Below are 22,630 nucleotides of genomic sequence, written 5' to 3' on the forward strand. Positions count from 1 at the left end.
ATATTGGTTGGCCATTTGTATCTCTTATTTTTAGAAATGTCTGTTTAGTTCATTTACCCATTTAGTAATTCGGTTATTGATTTTTCTGGTGTTAAGTGTTTTGAGTTCTTTATATATTCTGGATATTAATCCTCTATCAGAAGAGTAACTAGCAGAGATTTTCTCCCATTTCAAAGGTTTTCTCTTCAAATTCTTAATTGTTTCCTTTACTGTGCAGTAACCTTTTAATTTGATGCCATCCCATTTATTAGTGCTTGATATTATTTCCTGAACTTTAGGAGTCCTCTTGAGAAAGTAGTTGCCTGCTTTCAACAAATTGGGTATAGAAGGAGTGTACCTCCACATCATAAAGGTCATACATGACCAGCCCACCACTAGCATCAGACTCAGTGGTGAAAAGCCAAAAGCTTTCTTTCTAAGATCAGGAACAAGACAAGGATGACTACTCTTAGCACTATTAGTGAACATAATTCTGTCCTAGCCAGAGCAATTAGGCAAGAAAAAGAAACAAAGAGGATCCAAATCAGAGGAAAGAAGTAAAATTGTCTGTATTCAGATGTCATGATCTGATTCATACAAAATCATAAAGATTATGGTCATTACCAAGAGTGTGTGGATACGAAGAGAGTCTACCCACCCCTCCCCTTTGTCTCTTCTGCACACACTGGCTGTCCCTTTCGCCCTCACTACATTATGACACAGCTCAAATATCTCCCCAGATGCTGTCAACATGCCCTTGGACTTCCCAGCCTCCCAGAATTGTGAGCCAAGGAATCTTTTCCTTATAAATTACTCAGTCTATAATATTCTGTGATTGCAACAGAAAGTTTAATCCCTTTACATTTAAGATCATTATTGATAGGAAAGGACTTGAGATTTTTTTTTTTTTTTGGCCTGTTTTGGAGTTGCTGTCTTCTTTTCTTCTTGCCTTCCTTTTTGAGTTAAGACCTCAGGCTTTTCCTCTGTGGTTATTATGAGGCTTACATGAAGCATCTTTATAAAAAAATTTTTTTAGTTGTAGATGGACACAATATCATTATTGATTTATTTATTTTTATGTATTGCTGAGGATCAAACCCAGTGCCTCCCATGTGCTAGGCAGACACTGTACTACTGAGCTATAGCTCTGGCCCATGTGAAGCATCTTAACTGTTTAAACATTCTGTTTCAAGCTCATAACAACTTAACTTTGCATACAAAACTATATTTTCACTTCTCCCCCATTTTATGTTATTGATGTAACAGTTTACATATTTTTGCCTTCTGTATCAACAAATTATTATTATGTTTTTCTATTTTTATTGAAATTTATTAACCTTATTTGAAAACAATATCAACTGTTACCCACACTACAAGAACTTGATTCTGAATGCATTTCTGTTTTAAAATTTAAAGATAGACAATAGAATTTTGAGAAGAAATCAAAAGAATGTCTCTATGGGAAAGGGGAAGGGAGAAGAGATGGAGATCAATTGAATAGCAGATACCCAAACACATTTAGATAGGAGGAATTAGTTCTGGTCTTCTATAGCACAGTGGAGTAACTGGGGGCTACAACAATTTGATATATTTCAAAATAAGTGGAAGAGTCTGGAGATTTTCCAACAGGTAGAAATGATATTTGGGGAGATGGAAATGCCAATTACCCTGAGTTGACAATTATACATTCTATACAAGTGTCAAATTATCATAGTGTGCCCCATAAATATGTACTAACATTATGTGTCAATAAAAAGATAAAAATATTAAAAAGTTTGATACTACTAGGTATAATTAGGTTTTTATAGTTATAATTTTAAAATGTATTTGTTTTTAACTTTCATTTCATTTCATTTCACCATTACAATAGTAAAAAAATTAAATTTGACTATGTACCTCTGCCAGTGAGTTTTATACATTCATATGTTTTTATGTTGTTATTAGTGTCCTTTTATTTTGGTGGAGGGACTCCCTTTGGCATTTCTTGTAAAGCAATGCTAGCAGTAATGAACTCTCTCAACTTCTGCTTATTTGGGAAGATCATTATCTCTCCGTTTCTGTAAGACAGCTTCAGTGGGTATAGTATTCTTGGCAGGATTTTTTTTCCTTTTAATATTTTGAATACATTATCCCACTCTTTCCTGGCCTGCAAGGTTTCCACTGAGAAATCCATTGATAGTTTCATGAAGGTTGCCTTGTATGTGAAAAGCTTGCTTTTCTGTTATTTTCAAATTTTTCTCTTTGTGTTTGACTTTTGACAACTTAATTATAATGTGTCGATGTTTTTGTATTTAACCATTTGGAGAACTTTGGGCCGCATGAAACAGTATGTCCAGATTTGGGAGGTTTTCAGTCAATATTTCTTTAATCTTCTGGGTGTTTTCTTTCCATCCTCCTCTTGGTCACCCAAGAGGAATATATTGTTTTACTTGATGGTGTCTCATAAATCTTGTAAGTTTTCTTCATTATGTTTTGGTTTTGATTCTTCTTATGGTTTGGAACGAGGTGTTCCCCCAAAGCTCCCGGGTTAATGCAATAATATTCTGAGATGAAATGATGGATTGTGAGAGCTATAACTTAATCAGTCCATCTGAGTTTGAATGGGCTGGGTAGTAACTGGGCAGGTGGGGTGTGACTGGAGGAGTTAGGTTACTTAGTTCCTGCCCTGGAAGGGTTCACCGCAGCTCCTTGCTCTCTCTACTTGCCAGCTGCCATGAGGTAAACAGCAATCCCGCACCACACCTTTCTTTCTTTCTTATTTTTTTAAATTTAGTTTTATTATAAACAAATGGGATACATCTTGTTTCTCTGTTTGTACATGAAGTAGAGGCATTCCATTTGTGTAATCATACATTTACCTAGGGTAATAGTTTTTGATTCATTCTGTTATTTTTTCATCCCCCCACCCCTCCCACCCCTCTTTCCCCTCTATACAGTCCCTCCTTCCTCCATTCTTGCCCCCCCATCACCCCCCCATTATGTGTCATCATCCGCTTATCAGTGAGATCATTCGTCCTTTGATTTTGAGATTGGTTTATCTCACTTAGCATGATATTCTCCAATTTCATCCATTTGCCTGCAAATGCCATAATTTTGTTGTTTTTTTTATGGCTGAGTAATATTCCATCGTACCCACCACCACACCTTTCTATCATGATATTTTGTCTCACCTTGGGCCCCAAACAATGGAGTTGACTGATTCTGGACTAAACCTCTGGAATGGTGAGCCAAAATAAACTTTTCCTCATCTAAATGGTTCTTCTTGTATACTTTAGTCACAGCAACAAAAAGCTGACTAACAAAGAAACTGGGACCTAAAAGTGGGGTCACTGCTGAGACTAACCTATGTGGTTCAGAAGCATTTGGGACTGATTTGCAGGAGGAACTTGGAAAAGTTTAGACATACAGGCTGGAGAAGGCTTAGCATGTTGTAAGCAGAGTTTAATGGGAATTACTGGTGGGAGTTTGGAAGACCAGAATGCTCGTTGGGATGTAGACTGTGCTGGTAAAGTTTCAGAGGAGAATGAGCACTCCATTGGAAATTGAACATTCGTGTTATATTCTGGCAAAAGAACTTGTCTACACTTTGATGATGTCCTAAGACTTTGTGTGGGCCTGAATTTAAAGATGATAGACTAATCTGACAGAGGAAATTTCAAGGCTGCACAGGTATTCAGACAGCGGCATGGATATTACTAGCAGTTTTTGGCCAATTTATGTGTGTGTGTGTGTGTGTGTGTGTGTGTGTGTGTGTGTATGTGTGTGTGTGAGAATCAAGAGCATAAAAGAGAGAAGGAGGAGTTTAAAAGCTCCCAGTTTGACCAGAAAAGTGTATGTAAAACTGGGGCCAAGAAAGTTGTGCTTGTTGAAGAGATTATGGCCCCCAAAGAGATGCTAAGTACTTTGCATACAGACAATAGGAAAGAAGCCTTCAGGGCATCTTGGGAATTTGCAAGACCAAACCCATTACAAGGCTCAAGAACTAAAAGGAAAAATTCCTTGAGAAGAGATCATGGGGGGCACCCTGCTCATACAGGGGGGGCAAGGAAGTTGTTAACCATGTTCAGTCACCCAGTCATTCAGAGGCCACAGCAACCAAGATCCTAGGGCATCCAACATTTGTGTGAGCTGGCAGTAGACCTTGGCATCATCCACATGCTGCTGGTTCTGCTGGAATGCAGGATGCTGGAATTAAGTGGTCATGGAGACTTCCACTGAGATTTCAAAGGAAGACCTGGGAGATCAGGCAAAGTGTAGGAGGGTTGAAATCTCTGTGGGATGCTCCTGTGAGACCCCAGGAATTAAGAAATGTCAGTAATGTGTGCTGTCTTCTGAGAAAAGCTACTGACTATGGACAGAGTCCTTCCAAAGGAGAGCCCATGTGTGTTGCAATCAGTGAGGCCAGAGGGGTGGGACTGCCTAAGTCCTTTGGAGAAAATATCTTGCTACCATATGTTCTAGATCTGTCTGAGGAGTTACAGGACCCATTTGCCCAGCTGGTTTTGTCTTTTTTCTATGCCCCTTTTGAAATAAGAATTTTTACTCTGTGCTACTGTATATTGAACATATGTAACTTGTTTCTGATTTTTACAGAGACTCATAGACAAAAACTTGCCTTGAGTCTCAGAAGAGACTTTGGAGTTGGACTTTTGGAACTGTTAAGATTGTGGGATTCTTGGAGATGGAGTAAATGCATTTTGTATTGTGAGATGAACATGAGCTTTTAGGGGTCAGGGGCATCGAAACCATGGTTTAGATATGCAGTGTCCTTCAACAGCTCCTGTGTTAATGCAGGAGGTGAAACGGTTGGACTGTGAGAGCTGTAACCTAATCAGTCCATGCTAATTTGAAGGGGCTAACTGGGTGGTAACTATAGGCAAGTGGTTTGAGGAGGTAGGTCACTGGAGGTGGTCTCTGAAAGAGTGCTTTTCCCAGTGGCCCCTTCCTCTCTCTCTTTTTCCTGGCTGCCATGAGTTGAGCAGCGCTCCTCCACCATGCCCTTGGACCCAGACAATGAACTTGACTGACTATGGACTAAGCCTCTGGAACTATGAGACAAAGTACACTCCCTTCTCCAAATTGTTCTTGTGGAGCATTTTGGTCACAGCAGTGCAAAGCTAACTCACATATTACTCCAACTGGATGATTCAAATGAAGTGTCTTAGAATTCATTTATTCTGCTGGTCAAGTCTGCTGTGAAAGGGCTCTATTAACCTTCTCTGATAAGACATTGTATTCTTCATTTCTTGGATATCTGTTTTTTTTTTTTAAATTTCTTTCTTACACTTTTCATTTTGTTCAAGTCTTATTTTCCTAATTTTGTTTGTTTGTCTGTTTTCTTGTGATTCACTGAACTTCTTTAAGAGGATTATTCTGAAATGTTTCAATCAGTTTATAGATCTTCATTTCCTCCCTGCCTCTTTTGCACAGGGGATTGAGCCTAGAGATGCCTAATCACTGAGCAATATCCCCAGCCCTTTTTATTTTGAGATGGGACCTAAATTGCTTAGAGCCTCACTAAATTGTTGAGGCTGAACTCTAGCTTACAATCCTCTTGCCTCAGCCTCCCAAGTTGCTGGGATTACAGGCATGTACCACTGTGCCCAGCAGATCTTCATTTCTTTGGGGTCAATTTTTGTAGCTCTATTAATTTTTTGGGGTAGAATCATGATGAAACTCACTTTAAATATAGAGACACAAATAAATTAGAAAGAGCGATATGATAGTCATAGAAGCTGAAAACTTTTGGAAGCTATTTTATTGGAAGAGGATCAATGTTAAACTAAGATAATGGTAGTGAATATGAAAAGGAAGAGAAATAGATTAATAATTTTCAGGAGATAGGAACTGCATGACCTGGAACCTGGTCATGAAGGTTGAGAGGTGGGGCAAGTGATAGAATAGAATCTCTGACTTCTGGCTTTTGTCTCTGTGTTGGGATAATGACCTTCTCTGAGATGGTGCATACAGTGGGCAGCCATGCTGATTTCGCTGAATCTGTAGCAATATGAGCTAATATGAGAATTGAGCATGTAGTTGGCTCCATGCTCTTCCTAGGCTTTGCTTTGTCCTGAACTTATCTTCCAATGCAAATCCTGCCCACTCAGTAGGTCTTTTACCAGCCTGCACAGGAAGTGCCTCTTGCTGTGCCCAGTCCCAGCCCTGCCTCAGTCCTGGGTGCCACATCTGAATACCCAATATTTCCTAGATGCTTCTGAATACCTGATGAATACCTGATGCTGTACTTGGGCTGGCTCTTTCTACTGCCCTCTTGTGGCTGCTCATTGAATTACATTGGGAAAGACAAGTCTTCATTTTCAGAAGGGGAGAGTAGAGGCTTCAGTAGCTGGCAAGTCAGCCTGCCCTGCTGCATCCTTGTTAATTGAGATGTAAATAATAATTACTTTTTATTAGAGCATTATAATTACATGGTATTTGGGTTCATTTTGACAAAATCATACATGCAAAGAATTTGATTTCAATTCCCATTTCCCTCTCCCCTTTGCTACTGACCTTTCTTTCACTCCTTTATTTTTGATTGGTACTTTCTACATATAAAGATGAAATTCCCTTCGGTACACTTATATATGTGTATAACTTGATTTTGTTAAATTTACTCCACATTTCCTCCCCTTTCCCTCCTTTCCTCCCTTCCTCTTGCTCTCCTCCTCCTCTTGCATTGAATTTCCTCTAGCATATCTGATCCCTTCCCCCACTGCCTTCTTTCCCTTATTTTGCTCTTGTTTCCACACATGAGAGAAAACAATCCACTCTTGATTTTCTCAGTCTGCCTTATTTCACTTAGCAAGATTTTCTCCATTTTTTTTTTTTTTTTTTCATTTACCGGCAAATGTCATTCCCTTTTCTTTTGGCTGAGTAAAACTCCATTGTGTATATGCACCACATTTCCTTTATTCATTCATCTATTGATGGACGCCTAGGCTGGTCCCATAGTTTGGCTATTGTGAATTATGCTGCTATAAAAATGGGTCTGCATGTATCACTGTAGTATGATGCCTTTAATTCTTCAGGGTAAATACTGAGGAGTGCTATCACTGGATCTTTGGTGGTTCCAATCCTGGTTTTTTGAGGACTCTCTACACTGCTTTCCACAGTGATTTTACTAATTTGCAGTCACACCAGCAATATATGAGTGTACCTTTCCCCGCACATCCTTGCCAGCATTGATTATTATTTGTATTCTTTATCATTGTCATTTTGACTGGAATGAGCTGAAATCTTAGTGTAGTTTTGATTTCCATTTAATTCCCTGATTGCTAGAGATGTTGAACATTTTTCATATATGTTGGCCATTTGTGTTTCTTCTTTTGAGAAGAGTGGTTTTGATCAAGTTATTTTTGGCATTGAGTTCTTTATGTTATATATTATTATGATATTATATATTATATATATTATAATATATTATTATGATATTAATCTGTGTCAGATGAGTAGCTGGTAAAGATTTTTTTTACCATTCTGTAGACTCTCTTTTCACTCTCAATCATTGTTGGGCAGAAGTTTTCTAATTTGATAATATCCTACTTATTGATTCTTGGTTATTTCTTGAGCTTTAAGGGTCTTGTTGAGGAAGTCAATGCCTGCAATACACGACGGAGTGATGATTCTATGTTTTCTTCTAGCATTTGCAAGGTTTCTGGTCTAATCCTAAGTCTTTGATCCATTCTGGTTTGACTTTTATGCAGGGTGCAAGGGATCTAATTCCATTCTTCTGCATATGGATATCCATTTTTCCCCAGCACCATTTGTTAAAAAGCCTGTCTTTTCTCCAACATATATTTTTGACACCTTTGTCAAATACAGATGACTTTATCTGTGTGGGTTTATCTCTGTGTTTTGTATTCTGTTCCATTGGTCTTCATGTCTACTTTGATACTAATACCATGCTGTTTTTGTTATGATAACTCTGTAGTATAATTTGTGATCAATTATTTTGATACATCCTGCTTTGCTTTTCTTGCTCAGCATTTCTTTAGGCTATTCTGGGTCTCTTATTCTTCCAAATGGATTTAAAAATAGTACTTTCTTGTTCTGTGAACAATGTCTTTGATATTTTTATGGGAATTTCATTGAATCTATATATTGCTTTTGGTAGTCTGGCCATTTTGACAATATTAATTCAGCCTATCCAAGAACATGGGAGATCTTTCCATCTTCTGAAGTCTTCTAAATTTCTTTCTTTAGTTTTTGATAATTTTCATTGTAGAGACCTTTTCGTCCCCTTGGTTAGATTAACTTCCAAGTTTCTGTTTTCATTTTTTGATGTTATTTTAAATGGGATGGTTTTCCTGATTTCTTTCTCATCAGAATCACAGCTGAAATATAGAAAAGCTATTGACTTGTAAATGTTGATCTTGCATCTGGCTATGTTGCTGAATTTATTTATCAGCTCTACAAGTCTTATGGTGGAATTTTTTGGGTCTTCTAGATATAGGCAAACAGTGGTAGTTTGATTTTTTCTTTCCTATTTGTATCCCTTTAAATTCCTTCTCTGGAAATTAAGTCAGGAAATGTCTTCCCTGATTGCTCTGGCAAGTGTTTTGAGAACTATATTGAAGAGGAGTGGCAAGAGCGGACATACTTGTCTTTTTCCTGATTTTAGAGGAAAAGCTTTCAGTTTTTCTTCATTCAGTATGATGTTGGCTTTGAGTTTATCATATATCATCTCTAGGTTGGGGTAAGTTTCTTCTAATTCCTCCTTTCTCCAGTGCTTTAACATGAATCATTGCTGTATTTTACCAAAGGCCTTTTCTGCATCTATTGAGATGGTCATGTCATTTGATTCTTGTTTTTTTTTTTATTTTTTATAATTTATTTATTTTGGTTCATTGTAAACAAATGGGGTACAACTTGTTTCTCTGGTTGTACATGAAGTAGAGTCATACCATTTGTGTAATTATACATGTATATAGGGTAGTGATGTTTGTCTCATTCTGTTATTTTTCCTTCCCTTCATCCCTCCCCCACTCTTTTTCCTCTACACAATCTATCCTTCCTCCATTCTTGCCTCCCTCCCACCCCCCATTATGTATCATCATCCACTTATCAGAGGAGATCATTCGTCCTTTGGTTTTTTGGGATTGACTTATCTCACTTATCAGGATATTCTCCAACTTCATCCATTTGCCTGCAAATGCCATAATTTTATTCTTCTTTATGACTGAGTAATATTCCATTGTGTATATATACCACAGTTTCTTTATCTATTCATCTATTGAAGGGCATCTAGGTTGGTTCCACAAGCTAGCTATTGTGAATTGAGCAGCTATGAACATTGATGTGGCTGCATCTCTGTAGTATGCTGATTTTAAGTCCTTTGGGTATAGGCCAAGGAGTGGGATGGCTAGGTCAAATGGTTGTTCCATTCCAAGTTTTCTAAGGAATCTCCACACTGCTTTCCAGAGTGGCTGCACTAATTTGCAACCCTACCAGCAATGTATGTGTACCTTTTTTCCCCACATCCTTGCCAACACCTATTGTTGCCTGTATTCTTGATAATCACCATTCTAATTGGGGTGAGATGGAATCTTAGGGTAGTTTTGATTTGTATTTCTCTTATTACTAGAGATGTTGAACATTTTTTCATTTATCTGTTGATTGCTTGTAGATCTTCTTCTGTGAAGTGTCTGTTCATTTCCTTAGCCCATTTGTTGATTGGGTTATTTGTATTCTTGGTGTAAAGTTTTTTGAGTTCTTTATAGATTCTGGAGATTAGTGCTCTATCTGAAGTGTGTGTGGGAAAGATTTTCTGCCACTCTGTAGGCTCTCTCTTCACATTGTTGATAGTTTCCTTTGCTGAGAAAAAGCTTTTTAGTTTGAATCTATCCCAGTTATTGATTCCTGCTTTTATTTCTTGTGCCTCGGGAGTCATGTTAAGGAAGTCTGATCCTAAGCTGACATGATGAAGATTTGGACCTATTTTTTCTTCTATAAGGTGCAGGATCTCTGGTTTAATTCCAAGGTCTCTGATCCATTTTGAGTTGAGTTTTGTGCAGGATGAGAGATAGGGGTTTAGTTTCATTTTGCTGCATGTGGATTTCCAGTTTTCCCAGCACCACTTGTTGAACAGGCTACCTTTTCTCCATTGTATGTTTTTGTCACCTTTGTCCAGTATGAGAAAACTGTATTTATTTGGGTTTGTCTCTGTGTCTTCTATTCTATACCATTGATCTACCTGTCTATTTTGGTGCCAATACCATGCTGTTTTTGTTACTATTGCTCTGTAGTATAGTTGAAGTTCTAGTATTGTGATACCACCTGCCTCACTCTTCCTGCTAACGATGGCTTTATCTATTCTGGGTCTCTTATTTTTCCAAACGAATTTCATGATTGCTTGCTGTATTTCTGTAAGGTACGTCATTGTTTTAATTTTGTTTAACTGATAAAGTACATTTGTGAATGTTGAAGCAACCTCACATTCCTGGAATGAAGCCCACTTGGTCATGGTGTATTATCTTTTTAGTGTACCATACTTTTAAAAAAAATATTTTTTAGTTGTAGATGGACACAATACCTTTATTTCATTTACTTCTCCCCCCCGCCCCTTTCTCTCTCTCTCTCTGGATTGAACCTAGTGCCTCACATGTGCTAGGCTGAGCCCAGCCCCATACCATATGTTTTGAAAGCTTTGCTAATATTTTATTAAGGATGTTTTTGTAGCTATATTCATCAGGGAGGTTGGTCTGTATTTTTCTTTGGTTTTGATATCAGGGTGATTCTGACTTCATAGAATGTATTTGGGAGTGTCCCGTCTCTTTCAATTTCATGGAATAATTTGAGAAAGACCTATAAAGGTCTGGTAGAATTCAGCTGAGAATCCATCAGATCCTGGGCTCTTTGTTGGAAGGCTTTTAATTGCTGTTTCAATTTCATTACTTTAGGTTTTCTATCTCTTCCTGGTTCAATTTGGGCAGGTCACATGTGTCTAGAAATTTGTCAATGTTCTCTAGATTTTGCAGTTTATTGAAGGATAAATTTTAAAATATTTTCTAATGATCCTCTGGATTTCAGGAGCATCTGTGGTGATATCTCCTTTTTCATCTCTAATTTCATCGACTTGGTGTCTCTTTTTCTTTTGGTTAATTTGGGGAAGGGTTTATCAGTATTATTTATCTCTTCAAAGAACCAGCTTTTGTTGCAGTGGTCCTGTATATTTTTTTATTCTCCATTTCATTAATTTTGGTTCTGATTTTAATTATTTCCTGTCTTCTACTGATTTTGGAATTAGATTGTTCTTCTTTTTCTAAGGCTTCGTGGTGGAGCATAAGCTTATTCATTTGAGATCTTTCTATTTTTTTAATGTAGGCACTCAATGAAATAAGTTTTCCTCCCAGTACTGCTTTCTTACTGTCCCAGAGGTTTTGATATGTTGTATTTCTAGTCTCATTAGCTTCTAAGCATTTCTTCTTTAATTTATTCTACAATTAAAATAATATTATTTAATCTTCATGTGTGTATGTGGTTTCTGTTATTTTCCTTTCTGTTTATTTTTAGCTTCATTCCATTATGGTCTGATATAATGCATGGGGTTATGTATTTTTTTTTTGTTTTATTTTTTCTTTTTTGTATTTGCTAAAGCTTATATTGTGACATAGAATATGGTCTATTTTGGCAAATATTCCATGAACTGCTGAGATTAAGGAAAATTCAGCTGTTTGGGGGTAAAAGATCCTCTAATATCTATTAGGTCCATTTGTTTCATACTAGTTTTTTTTTAGGTTGGAGATATCTTTATTGATTTTATGCTTTGATGATTTGTTTATTGATGATAAGGGTGTGTTGAACTTACCCAATTTTATTGTATTGAGGCCTAGCTGGGGTTTAATATCAAGGAGTATTTTACATTAGTGTAATTGGGTATGCTGATATTTGGGGCATAAATGTTTAGTATCACTATATCTTCTTGTTGGATTATTCACGTTACAGGATGTAGTGGCCTTCTTCATCTCTTCTTATTAATTTTTGCTTGAAATCAACTTTGTGAAATATGATTAAAGCTTCTCAGCTTATTTTTGGACTTACTTATAGAATATTTTTCTATCCTTTTACCTTCAGTCTGTGAGTGTCTCTGCCTTTGAGATGAGTCTCTTGCAAACTGCATGTAGTTAGGTCTTGTCTTTTGATCCATCCCTGTTATTCTATGTTTTTTCACTGGGGAGTTGAGACCATTGACATTCAGTGTTGTTACGGATATGTATGTGTTTGCTGTTTACTGCCATTTTGATAATTTTGTTACATTTAAGTGCGTCTTGATTCTCTTATAGATGATTAGTCTTCTATCGATCTTCATCTATTTGGAAGTTTGGGGATTTGTTTTTGGGTTCCTCTTTGTGCAGTTTATCTTTGAAAATTATTTAATCAACTGGTACGAGTTTCTTTTCGGGAAGGAATTGATTTTGTCTAGGAAAATATCTTGAAAGGCTACTTTGGGAATGACATAAATGAAACAAAGATCTCTCCAAACCCAAAGCCAATGGAAATGTGTAGAGGAATGCAAAGGACCTGGGAGAAGGGAAGGAAAGGGAGGAAGGACAGCCGGGTGGGACTGGAACTAGGTTGGGGCATGCGAGGTGTCTGGGGGCAAAATTGAAGAGGGTTCCCAATATCAGGTTTATGCCAGTGCAGTGTCAGTAGTTAAGCATCGGGGCGCCTTCGATTTGTGCCCTGGATGCCTGTCTTAACCTAATCCCAGTCATGGAGTTGAGAAAAACCTCAGAAAGCTACTACCTGCAAGGAAATGTAGCTAGGAAAAACTCCTGCGGGCAGGGGTCAAAGGACTTTGAACAGGGGTGTCTCTTAACCAGCCTCTGATTTCTTTGCTGTATAATCTGTGATATAATTCCTTCCTTCAGTTGCCCCCAAACCTTAAATTTGCCTGTATATACACACAAAGGCCTCACATGAGAGGTTTGAGGGGAAATTAAGGAAATGGGGCTGTTCTGCATCTGGGTTGACAGGGAGAAGGGAAAATCTACTAGAAGCATGAGCTACAGGAGATTGAGGACCCAGAAGGACCAGAACACTGGAGCCAGACATAACACTTGGAGTCACAGAAAACTTGGGAAGTCCTCCCCATAGGACACAAGCCAGTCTTATTTTTTTTAATGTATTTATTTTTAAATTTTGGAATAATTATGGATGTAAAGAAAAATTGCAAAGAAAATTAAGAGTGTTCCTGTACACTCTTCACATGCTAACTCTGAATGCTAATATCTTATATGCCCATGGACCATTCATCAAGACTAAGAAATAAACATTGGTAGAGAACAGAGCTTCTTTTGATTTTATCAGTTTTTCCACTGGAGTGCTATTCTGGGATTTAGTCCAGAATTCTTTAGTGTACTGAGAAAAATCATATTTAAATCTGACAGGCAATTGACTACAGTTTGATTGCAATGTCTTTGGTGTATTAAGTGAAGAGGGGGAAAAAGAACTTTTGGGGGTAAAGTGGAGGCAACTTTATGTAGTAGAATTGGCAGCTCCCACTCAAAGGCTCTTGTCTACTTTTCCCTTGGGCTAGTTGGAATTCCTTCCAGATTTCTCTTTTGCCATTTCCTTCTGTTTCAAAAGGCCATGCACAATTAATGCATCTGTTTTTCCAACCTCACCATATACCTATCCTAAATTTTAGCAAAATTTTTTTATTTTTTACTTAGCAATAGTTACTAATATTTACCGAGCATCTCCTCTATGTCAGGGTGGGCCCTGTACATGCAACATCTTGCTGAAGCCCCAAAACCACGTTACGATGAAGGTATGTTATTGTCCCATTTATACCTGAGAAAACTGGACCTTGGGATCACAGGACTCCGAGTTCATTGCAGAGTGGTGGAGCTGGGTTCAGAACCCGGAACCGGGGATTTGGTGTAACCTACACCTAGTCCTCCCTAGGAGTGAGCAGCACCTTGTCAGGCTTCAGGCCACAGGTCCTTTTGTAATTGACATTGTCATGGTATCTAAATAATTAAATAATTGGGAATTCATGGGGTCAATGTAACCAAAATGGTCCAGAAACTTGGAACCCATGATGTTAATTTCCTGAGAAGAGAAATCACAGGGGTGGGTGGGGCCTTGACAGCCACTGGCCTCCTGTCCAGGTCACATCCAGCTTGCCAAATGTGGCCCTTGGTGGGATCCCTAGAGACTCCATGTGGGTTTCTGACTTGTGTGTGCACAGTGGTTGGATTGATATGGATGCTTCTGTCTCAGTGATGGTATGAGTTTTTTGTTCTTTTGATAAGAGGGACCTTGGAAAGACAATCCTGGGCCCCAGGAGCTGAGGCACTCCCCTTACCAGATTTCCTGGGGCCTTCCTTGGTGTAGCTGCTGGATGCTATGCTGACGCGCCGTCCTGTCGGCTCTGGTCCGTAGATCCTCCGGTAGAGGGCTTCCTCAGTCTTACTAGGGCTTTGCCTGATGGCCTTGGAAGGAGCGGAGAGAAGGTACATCCTTGTTACAGGGTCTGCTTTGGCTCCTCCCCAGCGTGGTCCCTGATCCCTCATCCTGACTGAGCAATTTAAAAGGTTTGCTGAAAACCCATAAAGGTGGCAGAGGAGAGACCTGCCCCAGGCTCTGTTGGTGCCGCTCCTACAGTTGTCCCCCCATTTCTCCCTATCTCAGAGGAAGGCCTTAGGGCCGGGCTGCCCCTTTAACTACCCCATCAGGGAGCTCTTCTCGCTGGGCCACAGCGTCCTCATCTTTCAGATGGCAGTCCTGGCAGGTGTGTTGGGGGATCCACTGGTGGAGGAGGGTGTAACCCCTGCCATGAAACTCTACCACGGGTTTGCCGGGTTGGTTGGGCGAAGCTGCACGGGGTGGGAGGTGGGTGCAGGTGATTCACGCGGGTGTGGTGTGGGGCAGGATAGCATTTCAGAGCCCTAACTTTAAACATGTAGCCAGACACTGCCGGAGAGGGGTGGCTGCCCCTATCCAGGCGCAGAGCCTGGATGGGGGAGGAGGGGCTGTGCCTCCTGGGGGGATGGTGTCTTCTGGCTCCTTACCTGCTGTTTCACCGTGACTTTGCCTTTCTTCCTTTCCTTCTCGTTTGCTTTGGGGGGCAACTCTATCTTGGCTTTCAGCTTCTGCAAAGGCAGAAGTGGAGAGACCTTCAGTGTCCTCGGGAGGACCCCCGACTTCCGTCCCCATGGAGGAGGAGGCTCCCTGGTGAGTGGGCCGCTGCCTCCCTCGGACACACGCGCTAGTCCTCCTGCTCCCCCTCTATCCCTTGGTCTCCAGGTACACGCTGGTGCCCAGGCCACTACCTCAGGAATAACCTTCTAGACCTCAGGTCTAGCCTTGTCGCTTTCCACCTCAATCCATCAGTAGCCCCCTGTTGATCTCCACGTGAAGCCACTCCCCTGTGCTCCCCCGAGTGACCTGCCTGAGACTTCCTGCCCAGCCCCAGGCGGCTGCCTTGTCTTTGAGCAGAGCCTGTTATTCAGGAACTCAGGTGGCCCCGCCTGCAGCCCTCCTCTCCTCTGAGGCCACTCCACCTATTCTGTCTTCCCAAAGTGATCATCGCAGTAAATCTCGCCCTTTTCTTTCCCTGAAGACTCCCGTGACCTGTCAAGGAGCGAGCATGCCCTGCTCTGAGTCTGAGCTCCTTGTTTGTGGTCTGTGCCTGGCCTTGCAGCGCCACAGTGGAAGCAGGGAGGGTCATTAGCCATCTCTAGGGTCCTGTGGGCGAAGAGCCCAGCAGGGATCCATTAAGGGCCGGCCATCCAAGAAGCACCTCAAACAATCTGTAAGAGCTGGGGGCTGGGGGCTGGGGATGCCAAGCACCACGGGACCAATGGAATTGAGGTTCTCCTCTGGAGATGAGCCATTGGTAATTATGGGGAGACGGTGGTCCAGGCTGTAGGCTCTGGGTCAGGCTGCCGGGGTTGGAATCCTGATTTATCTATTGTTCAGTGAATGCATAACCTTGGGCAAATTACTACTCTCTCAGTGGCTTATTTTCCTTATCTGAGGACTGGGTGTCATAAGGTTCTTGTGAGAAATCCATGATTTACTACAGGTAGGTACGGGGCAGACATCAGGCAGTGGTTGGAATGTTTCCAGGACAGCGGGGTCGTGGAGGAGGCTGTCCGAGGGCATGCTTCAGGGATGGGAGTTGCCCAATTAACTTCTAAGGAGGGCGGAGCCAGGTCCCTTCGAGGTTCTGTTTGGCTTAGTGGGGAAGGACGCAAGCTGGGGCCAGGGCTGAGTTTCCTGGTCAAGAGGAAAGAGGATGAGGCTATCTCCCCCAGGGTGGTCCTATTTCACCGTCCCTGCCATCGATCCTCAGTATCCCCATAGGGGTTCCTGGAGTAGCTCCTGAGCATCCCCAAGGCTGGGAGGAAGTGATATGCTGAAGGCTTAGACCTGAGGAAAGTACACCAGTCACTGATTCACAGCCCTCTGCGGCTGGGACTCTGGACTTTGGGGTCCTCTCTGATGCCAAATGGATCACATGAGGCAGCAGCACAGCAGTCTGAGGTGGGGGCCCCGTCTGAACTGCCATGAGTGAACCCAGAAGGAAGGGGAGGAGGCTGAAGGGGCTGCAGTGTACAGACAAGCCCTTCCCCACCAAGTCCACTAGCGGGTTCCCTGTTACCTCTGCTCTCCAGGACCTGCCACTTAAGATCCGTCGCCCTCTTTCTTAGGAGCATCTTTAAAATTCCAGAACAAATGTTCCCTCACTGGGTCCTAAATTATTTACAATGAAAGCCATGTATACAGTAAAGCCATTAAAACATTATTATAATCCTGGTGACAGGAGATAGGGACATTCTAACCATGAAAGTGAATATGATTTCTGTGATCAATATTAAATTGAGTTCTGAGAGAGTCAGGCTACCAGTAAATCATTAGCACCTTAGTGGAAAATATGTTCATCGGATGCCTTTTAAACTGTCGCATGGAATTAGCACTCAAGACCCTTCTGGCTGTACAAGAAGCAAGCAGGTCAGCAGAAGTGGGAGCTTTCCGGAAGGGTAGGGGTACCAAACTGGGGAAAGCGAGTGGAGGTGGTGAGGGGCATTGGCCTAATGAAGCCCAGGAGCTTGAGATTTGGGCACATTGGGGCTCGAGAACTGGTTCTGCCCTTCATTAGCTGTGACCTCAGGAAAATGACTTCTCCACCCGAGTCTCCTTATCCTTCAACTGGGAGTGGTTATGGCTCCTACCTTGGAACCAGACTAGGAGCAGTTGAGGAATTAACCCCTCAACAATGTCAAGCCACTAAGGGATAAGGCAGGTTGTAGGGTGAGCATGGTCATGAGTAGTGCTGCTGGCACCCATTTTGCTCTGGGGTCAGAGGAGGCAAGATCAGGTGGCATCTTCTGCAGAGAATACCACTTTCCAAGGACGCAGCTTGCTTCTCCATAGCTGATGGCTGGGGCGGGGAACCTGGGGGAGCGCTAAGGGTATAAACTGGTGGCTGTACTTCTGGAGAAAGTGGAAGGGGTGGGTGGGAACCACCTCTCCTGCAGCGGGGGTAATGGCGGCAGGAAGAGATGCCCCTGGTCCCGGAGCCATTGGGGGAGGTGTGATTGGGATCACTGGGAAGGATTCCACCCGCCAACGCTGAGACCCCCGGAGTGCTGCCCCTCGGCCCTTCTCGGACACTGGCTGGGGATAACATTTACCCCGTTTGACTAAGCGGGAGCCAGTTCTTGCCCCTGACCACCACTGTAAACTGCTTTTCTCTGCCCTTTGTGACATAGCCCTCTCAGCCTCTTGCCAGTTCTCAATACAGGACTGTCTCTCTCCGGGACCTGGAGCCATCCCTTGAAATACAGCCAAGAGAGGTTGTACCCCTGTGGGTCTTTGTGGAGGGGAAGGAGGCTGACTGAGGAGCACCATCCACAAAACACGATGGCCCACCTGTCCCCAGCCTCCCCCAGCGTCCTCCAGACCACTGCCACTAGCTCACTCTGCTTATCGAAATGCTCCTCCTGTTTTGGCGAAGTTCGGCTCAGCTCTCCTGCCTACTAGAGAGGCTTGAATGAGCCTCCCGCCACTCTTTGGAAGTCCCCACCTGGGCGTCCTGCTTCTTCTTCCCTCGCCTCCGCTCCAGCCACTCCAACACCCGTGTGAGGTCAGACATCCGCCTCTCCTCCGCGGTCCTCCACAGGGACTTCCTCTCGGTGGGCATGGCTCTCTTCGGGTCCTCTTGGTTCTCCGGCATGCTGGAGTCTTGGCTGCTCGTTGGTGGGAGGCCAGCCATCGTCTATTATCTCGATTTGCTGGAGTGGGTGATTCAGAAGGTCGCCTATGGCCTCTCCATGCGATCACAAACAGCAGAGTCAGGCACGCAGCTTGGAGACTGGCCTTAAAAGAAGGACTGAAGGGTGATTGTGAGGTCACGCTGGGCTTGGCAGCTGGCCCCTGGGGTGACAGTGGAGGTGGCACCTTAGCTATGTCCCAATTGTTCCCACATGACCATGGCCCTCTTCAGGCCTCATCTCTCATCTGGACCCTCCTACAGCTCCCATTCGCCCTCCCTGCCTCCATCTCCGTAGAGATCTTGCTAAACACAGGTCAGCTTAGGTGTCTTCCTTTCTCAAAAGTTTTCAATGGGTCCCTGTTTCTTATTTAAAAAAACCTAAATCCCCTAGTTTATCATCCCAGCTTTCCACAGTGTGTTCTAGTGAGAACGAAGCTTTTGATAAGCGCTGTTCCTCTGCGTTCATTCATTCATTCAGCAGATGGTATCAGATACCTGCTCTGTGTCAGGCGTAGTGCTGGGGATACAACGCAGGAGAAAAATGTAGTCGGACCTCCTAAAACATGGGCTGCGGGGAAGACAAGAAGCATGCACTTCCTGGAAGAGTTCACAGTGCCAAATGAGGACGGTGCTCTGAGGGCAAGGAATTTGATTCTAGGAGGGAGCCCACACCATGGAACTAGACTTGGATGGGGTTCTGGGGAAATCACATCTGAGCACTGTAAGTTGGTTTCAACAGGACTGCTGTGGTCGGAACCTTTGGGCCCCTGCAAATTTATTTATTGAAATCTTAACCCCCAAGGTGATGGTATCAGGAAGTGGGGACCCTGGAGGTGGTTAGTTCCATGAGGCTGAGCCTTCATGGAATTATCACCCTTACATAAAAAGATCACAGAGGCTTAGCCAGCCCTTTCCATCACGTGAGGACACAACTAGAAAGTGCCATCTGTGAGCTTGGAAATGGGCCCTCACTAGATACAGAATCATTGGCATCTGGATCTTAGATTTCCTAGACTCCAGAACTATGAAAAATAAATATTTGCTGTTTTAAGCCACCCAGCCTATAGTAGTTTGTTATGGCAGCTCTAAGAGACTGTAACATCTAATACATGAGGGCTGTGGACCAGAGGGATGAGCATGTGCAAAGGCCCTGAGGCAGGATGGAGATCATGGCATACTTAAGGAACAAACAGAAGGCCGGAGGGGTGGAGAACCACATGTTGAGAAACAATGCTGGTGAGGTGGGCAGAGTCCACATCATACAGAATCCTGGAGGGCACAGGCTCTGCTCCAACTGGAAAGGTAATAGAAGCAAGGAGAGAACAATAAAGGGGTTCAGACAGGGGGAAGTGACATGATCAGGCTTCCTCCCTCCCTCCCTCCCTCCCTCCCTCCCTCCCTTCCTTCCTTCCTTCCTTCCTTCCTTCCTTCCTTCCTTCCTTCCTTCCTTCCTTCCTTCCTTCCTTCCTTCTTTCACTTTAACTGAAGACAACTATGTATTGTGCCAGAATCACAGATGAAGACATCTGTATAATTAGGACACCAGAATCTCCCTTCATGGCCCCTAATCCCTACCTCCCTCCAAAGGTCAACATCATCTTAACTTCTAATTTCCTCCTGCCTTTAACTTTTATATTTCTAATTTCCTCCTGTTTTTAACCTTTTGCTCAATTTGTCCATTTTACAATACACTTGCAAGATTTTGGCAACAAATTCTTTTGTCTTGATTTATGTGGCAGCATCTTCACATTACCTTCATTTTTGCAGAAAGATTTGCCAGGTAACAGAATTCCTGGTTAGCGGGTTAGCGGGTCATTCCACCGCCTCCTGCCTGCCCCTGCTCCATAGGAGAGGTTGGCTGTCATCATGTTGTTGCTCCCTTACTCAGGGGTCTTTCTTCTCTTGTCGATTTCTGTCTTTGTTTTATCTTTTGACTTGTTGCTGAAACTGAAAGTTTGGTCCTCATCCCTAATGCCAATCCAATGATGGGCCCACAGTTTTGAGAAAAAGGAAAAAGTAAAGAAGTGATTCAGAAGAAATGAGATTAGGGAGAGGAGATCAGGAAGGAGAAGACAGGGAAAAGAAGATCAGGGAGAAGGTCAGGGAGAAGGTTGGGAAAAAAGAAAAAAACATGTAAGTTTCAAAGCAACAGGGATATAGATAGTCAAAGCATCCAGTGAACCCCTGTTACATTGCTCTGATGTGTCCAGGTTAGGATCTCGCTGCAGTTTTCCTACTTGAGGTTTATTAAACTTCTTGGATGTGTGTTGAAGGTTTTCCATAAGATAATAGAAGGTATTGTTTTCTTTGCTCCTTATTTTTAATTTTCTGCTTCTGGGATTCCCATTATACATGTGTTGGTGTGTTTGATGTTGTCCCACTGGCCCCTAAAATTTCATTTATTTTTCTTCATCTTTTTTACCCTCTGTGCTTCAGATATGGGTAATTTCTATCACTCTATCTTCAAGTTTATTTTTTTCCTCTGCTATACGTAATCTGCTCTTTCTAGGAAATCTTTCATTTCCATCGTACTTTTTTAAAAATATTTTTTTAGTTGTCAACGAACCCTTATTTTATTTATTTTTATGTGGTGCTGAGTATCAAACCCAGTGCCTCACACATGTTAGGCAAGTGCTCTACCACTGAGCCATATCCTCAGCCCCATTCATTGTACTTTTCAACTCCAGAATTTCCATTTGTCTTTCATAATTTCTATATCCCGATTTGAATTTTTATCTGCTGATTCATTACTGTCAGAATTTCATTTAAATTTTAAACATGGTTTGCTTTAGTTATCTGAATGCATTTATAATAGCTATGTGAAGTCACAGCCTGTCTCTAGTTATTTCTGTTTTCCAGATTATGTGTCACATTTTTCTGTTTCTTTGCATTTTAATAGATTTTTTGTTGAAAATTGGAGATTAAAAAATATTGTCATGATCTGCTGATTGCTATATCGTGGATAAGTTAATTAACTTGAGTTAACCATACCACAATGGCTACATACATCAAAACATTTTGTTGTACACCATGGATATATGCAACTTTGCCAATTTAAAAAATATGGTAGCAGCATTGGATACTGATCCCCATCCCTATGGTCCATCGTTACTGCTTTTTCATTTGTTTCTTTGTTTGATAACTTACCTGGGCTCTGTGAACCCTGTAATCCTTGCCTGGGAAGCTGTAGACTCTGTTTTCCTTATAATGTGAAGTTGCACAAGTTTCTGAAGAGTCTCTCACAGCTTCACTTTGAAAGTGACATCCATCATTTTTTGTCACATTCTGTTTACGAGAAGCAAATCATCATGTCTGCTGCAGCCCCAACAGAGGGAATTACCCAGGGCACTAAAACCAGGAGGTGAACCAAGTTCAGGTCGTTTTCTCATGTTGTCTTTTACTTTCTACTGGGCTCTTTCTCATCTCTGGGTGTATGTGTAGGCTCAGGGCTGGGTGGGAGAGTGTGGCTGGACGGGACTCTTTCTGGCTTCTGCTCTGCATGAAGCAGTTTCAGCAGGACTCTATCTGCCCCTAGCATATAACTGCAGCCTCAATCTAGTAGAACGGTTGGCATTCCTGCTATTCTGCCTTGGGGACTTGCTTAATAAGGCTACTAAGAGTGGGGACCACCAACTGCTCCCAGTCAAGACAACCCCCTTTAACCACAGGAGAGAAAATGCCTGTCCTCACAGCCTGTCCCACTCTGGAGGAACCTCCCTACTGGCTAAGCTTGGAGGAGAACAGGAGCAGCCTCTGCTTACAATGCCCACGCCTCTCCAGTTCTTGAGCGTGAGCGTTGCTCCGGGATCATGCCCTGTTTGGTCTACGAACTCTTGCACAGCTGTTTGGGTCCATTTATCCAGTTTCATGGTTGCTTACTTTTTCCTCACTCCATTGTGGGCACTGTCCTTTGCCAACGTCCTCTTCAAGCAACATTTTGTAATATCCCCTTCGCTATTATGAAATATGTGTAAAACTTAAACTATTTGCCTACACATATTTTTAAAAAAATTACTATGATCCTTTAAAGTGAAGAATAGTTTTAAAAACTCTCCCTTTGGATGTATTTCAATATTTTAATGTTTGACCACAACTCCAATAGGAGGCAAACCCCTACATTTTTCACATGCCCCTTAGGGAATAGTACAATCTCACTGAAAACCAATAATGTTCTTAAAACTCTCTAGACTATTCCCGCAGTTCTGATGGGACTAGGTCCTGTTTTGAAAGTTCTCCTTTGCTGAAAGTTGATTTCCCTGTACTGTACTGTTTGGTGAAAGTTTCCAAAGCTCCCATCCCTAAAACCAAAGGTCATTTTCTGAATGTCTTTTTTTTTTTTTTCTCCTCTCCTTTATCAACACTCAGTTAATATAAAAATGTTTTTATTTGCTACCAGAAAAGATTTTGACATCAGACTTTTTC

At 42.0% G+C, this 22,630-nt stretch overlaps 1 protein-coding gene across 1 annotated transcript in view; it reads right to left on the bottom strand.

The window, feature by feature from the left end:
• LOC306648473 (uncharacterized protein C16orf78) overlaps positions 1-18,169 on the bottom strand; it is a gene marked incomplete at both ends in the record, with an annotated part of 28,184 nt that extends 10,015 nt beyond the window's left edge. The window contains 3 exons of the mRNA XM_079118675.1: positions 14,294-14,420; positions 15,000-15,080; positions 18,020-18,169. Coding sequence (XP_078974801.1) covers positions 14,294-14,420; positions 15,000-15,080; positions 18,020-18,169 — 358 coding nt within the window. The remainder of the gene's footprint in view (positions 1-14,293; positions 14,421-14,999; positions 15,081-18,019) is intronic.
• Positions 18,170-22,630: the final 4,461 nt, after the last annotated feature.

The sequence above is a fragment of the Sciurus vulgaris genome (genome assembly GCF_902686455.1).
Source record: "Sciurus vulgaris genome assembly, chromosome: 17".
NCBI lineage: Eukaryota > Metazoa > Chordata > Mammalia > Rodentia > Sciuridae > Sciurus > Sciurus vulgaris.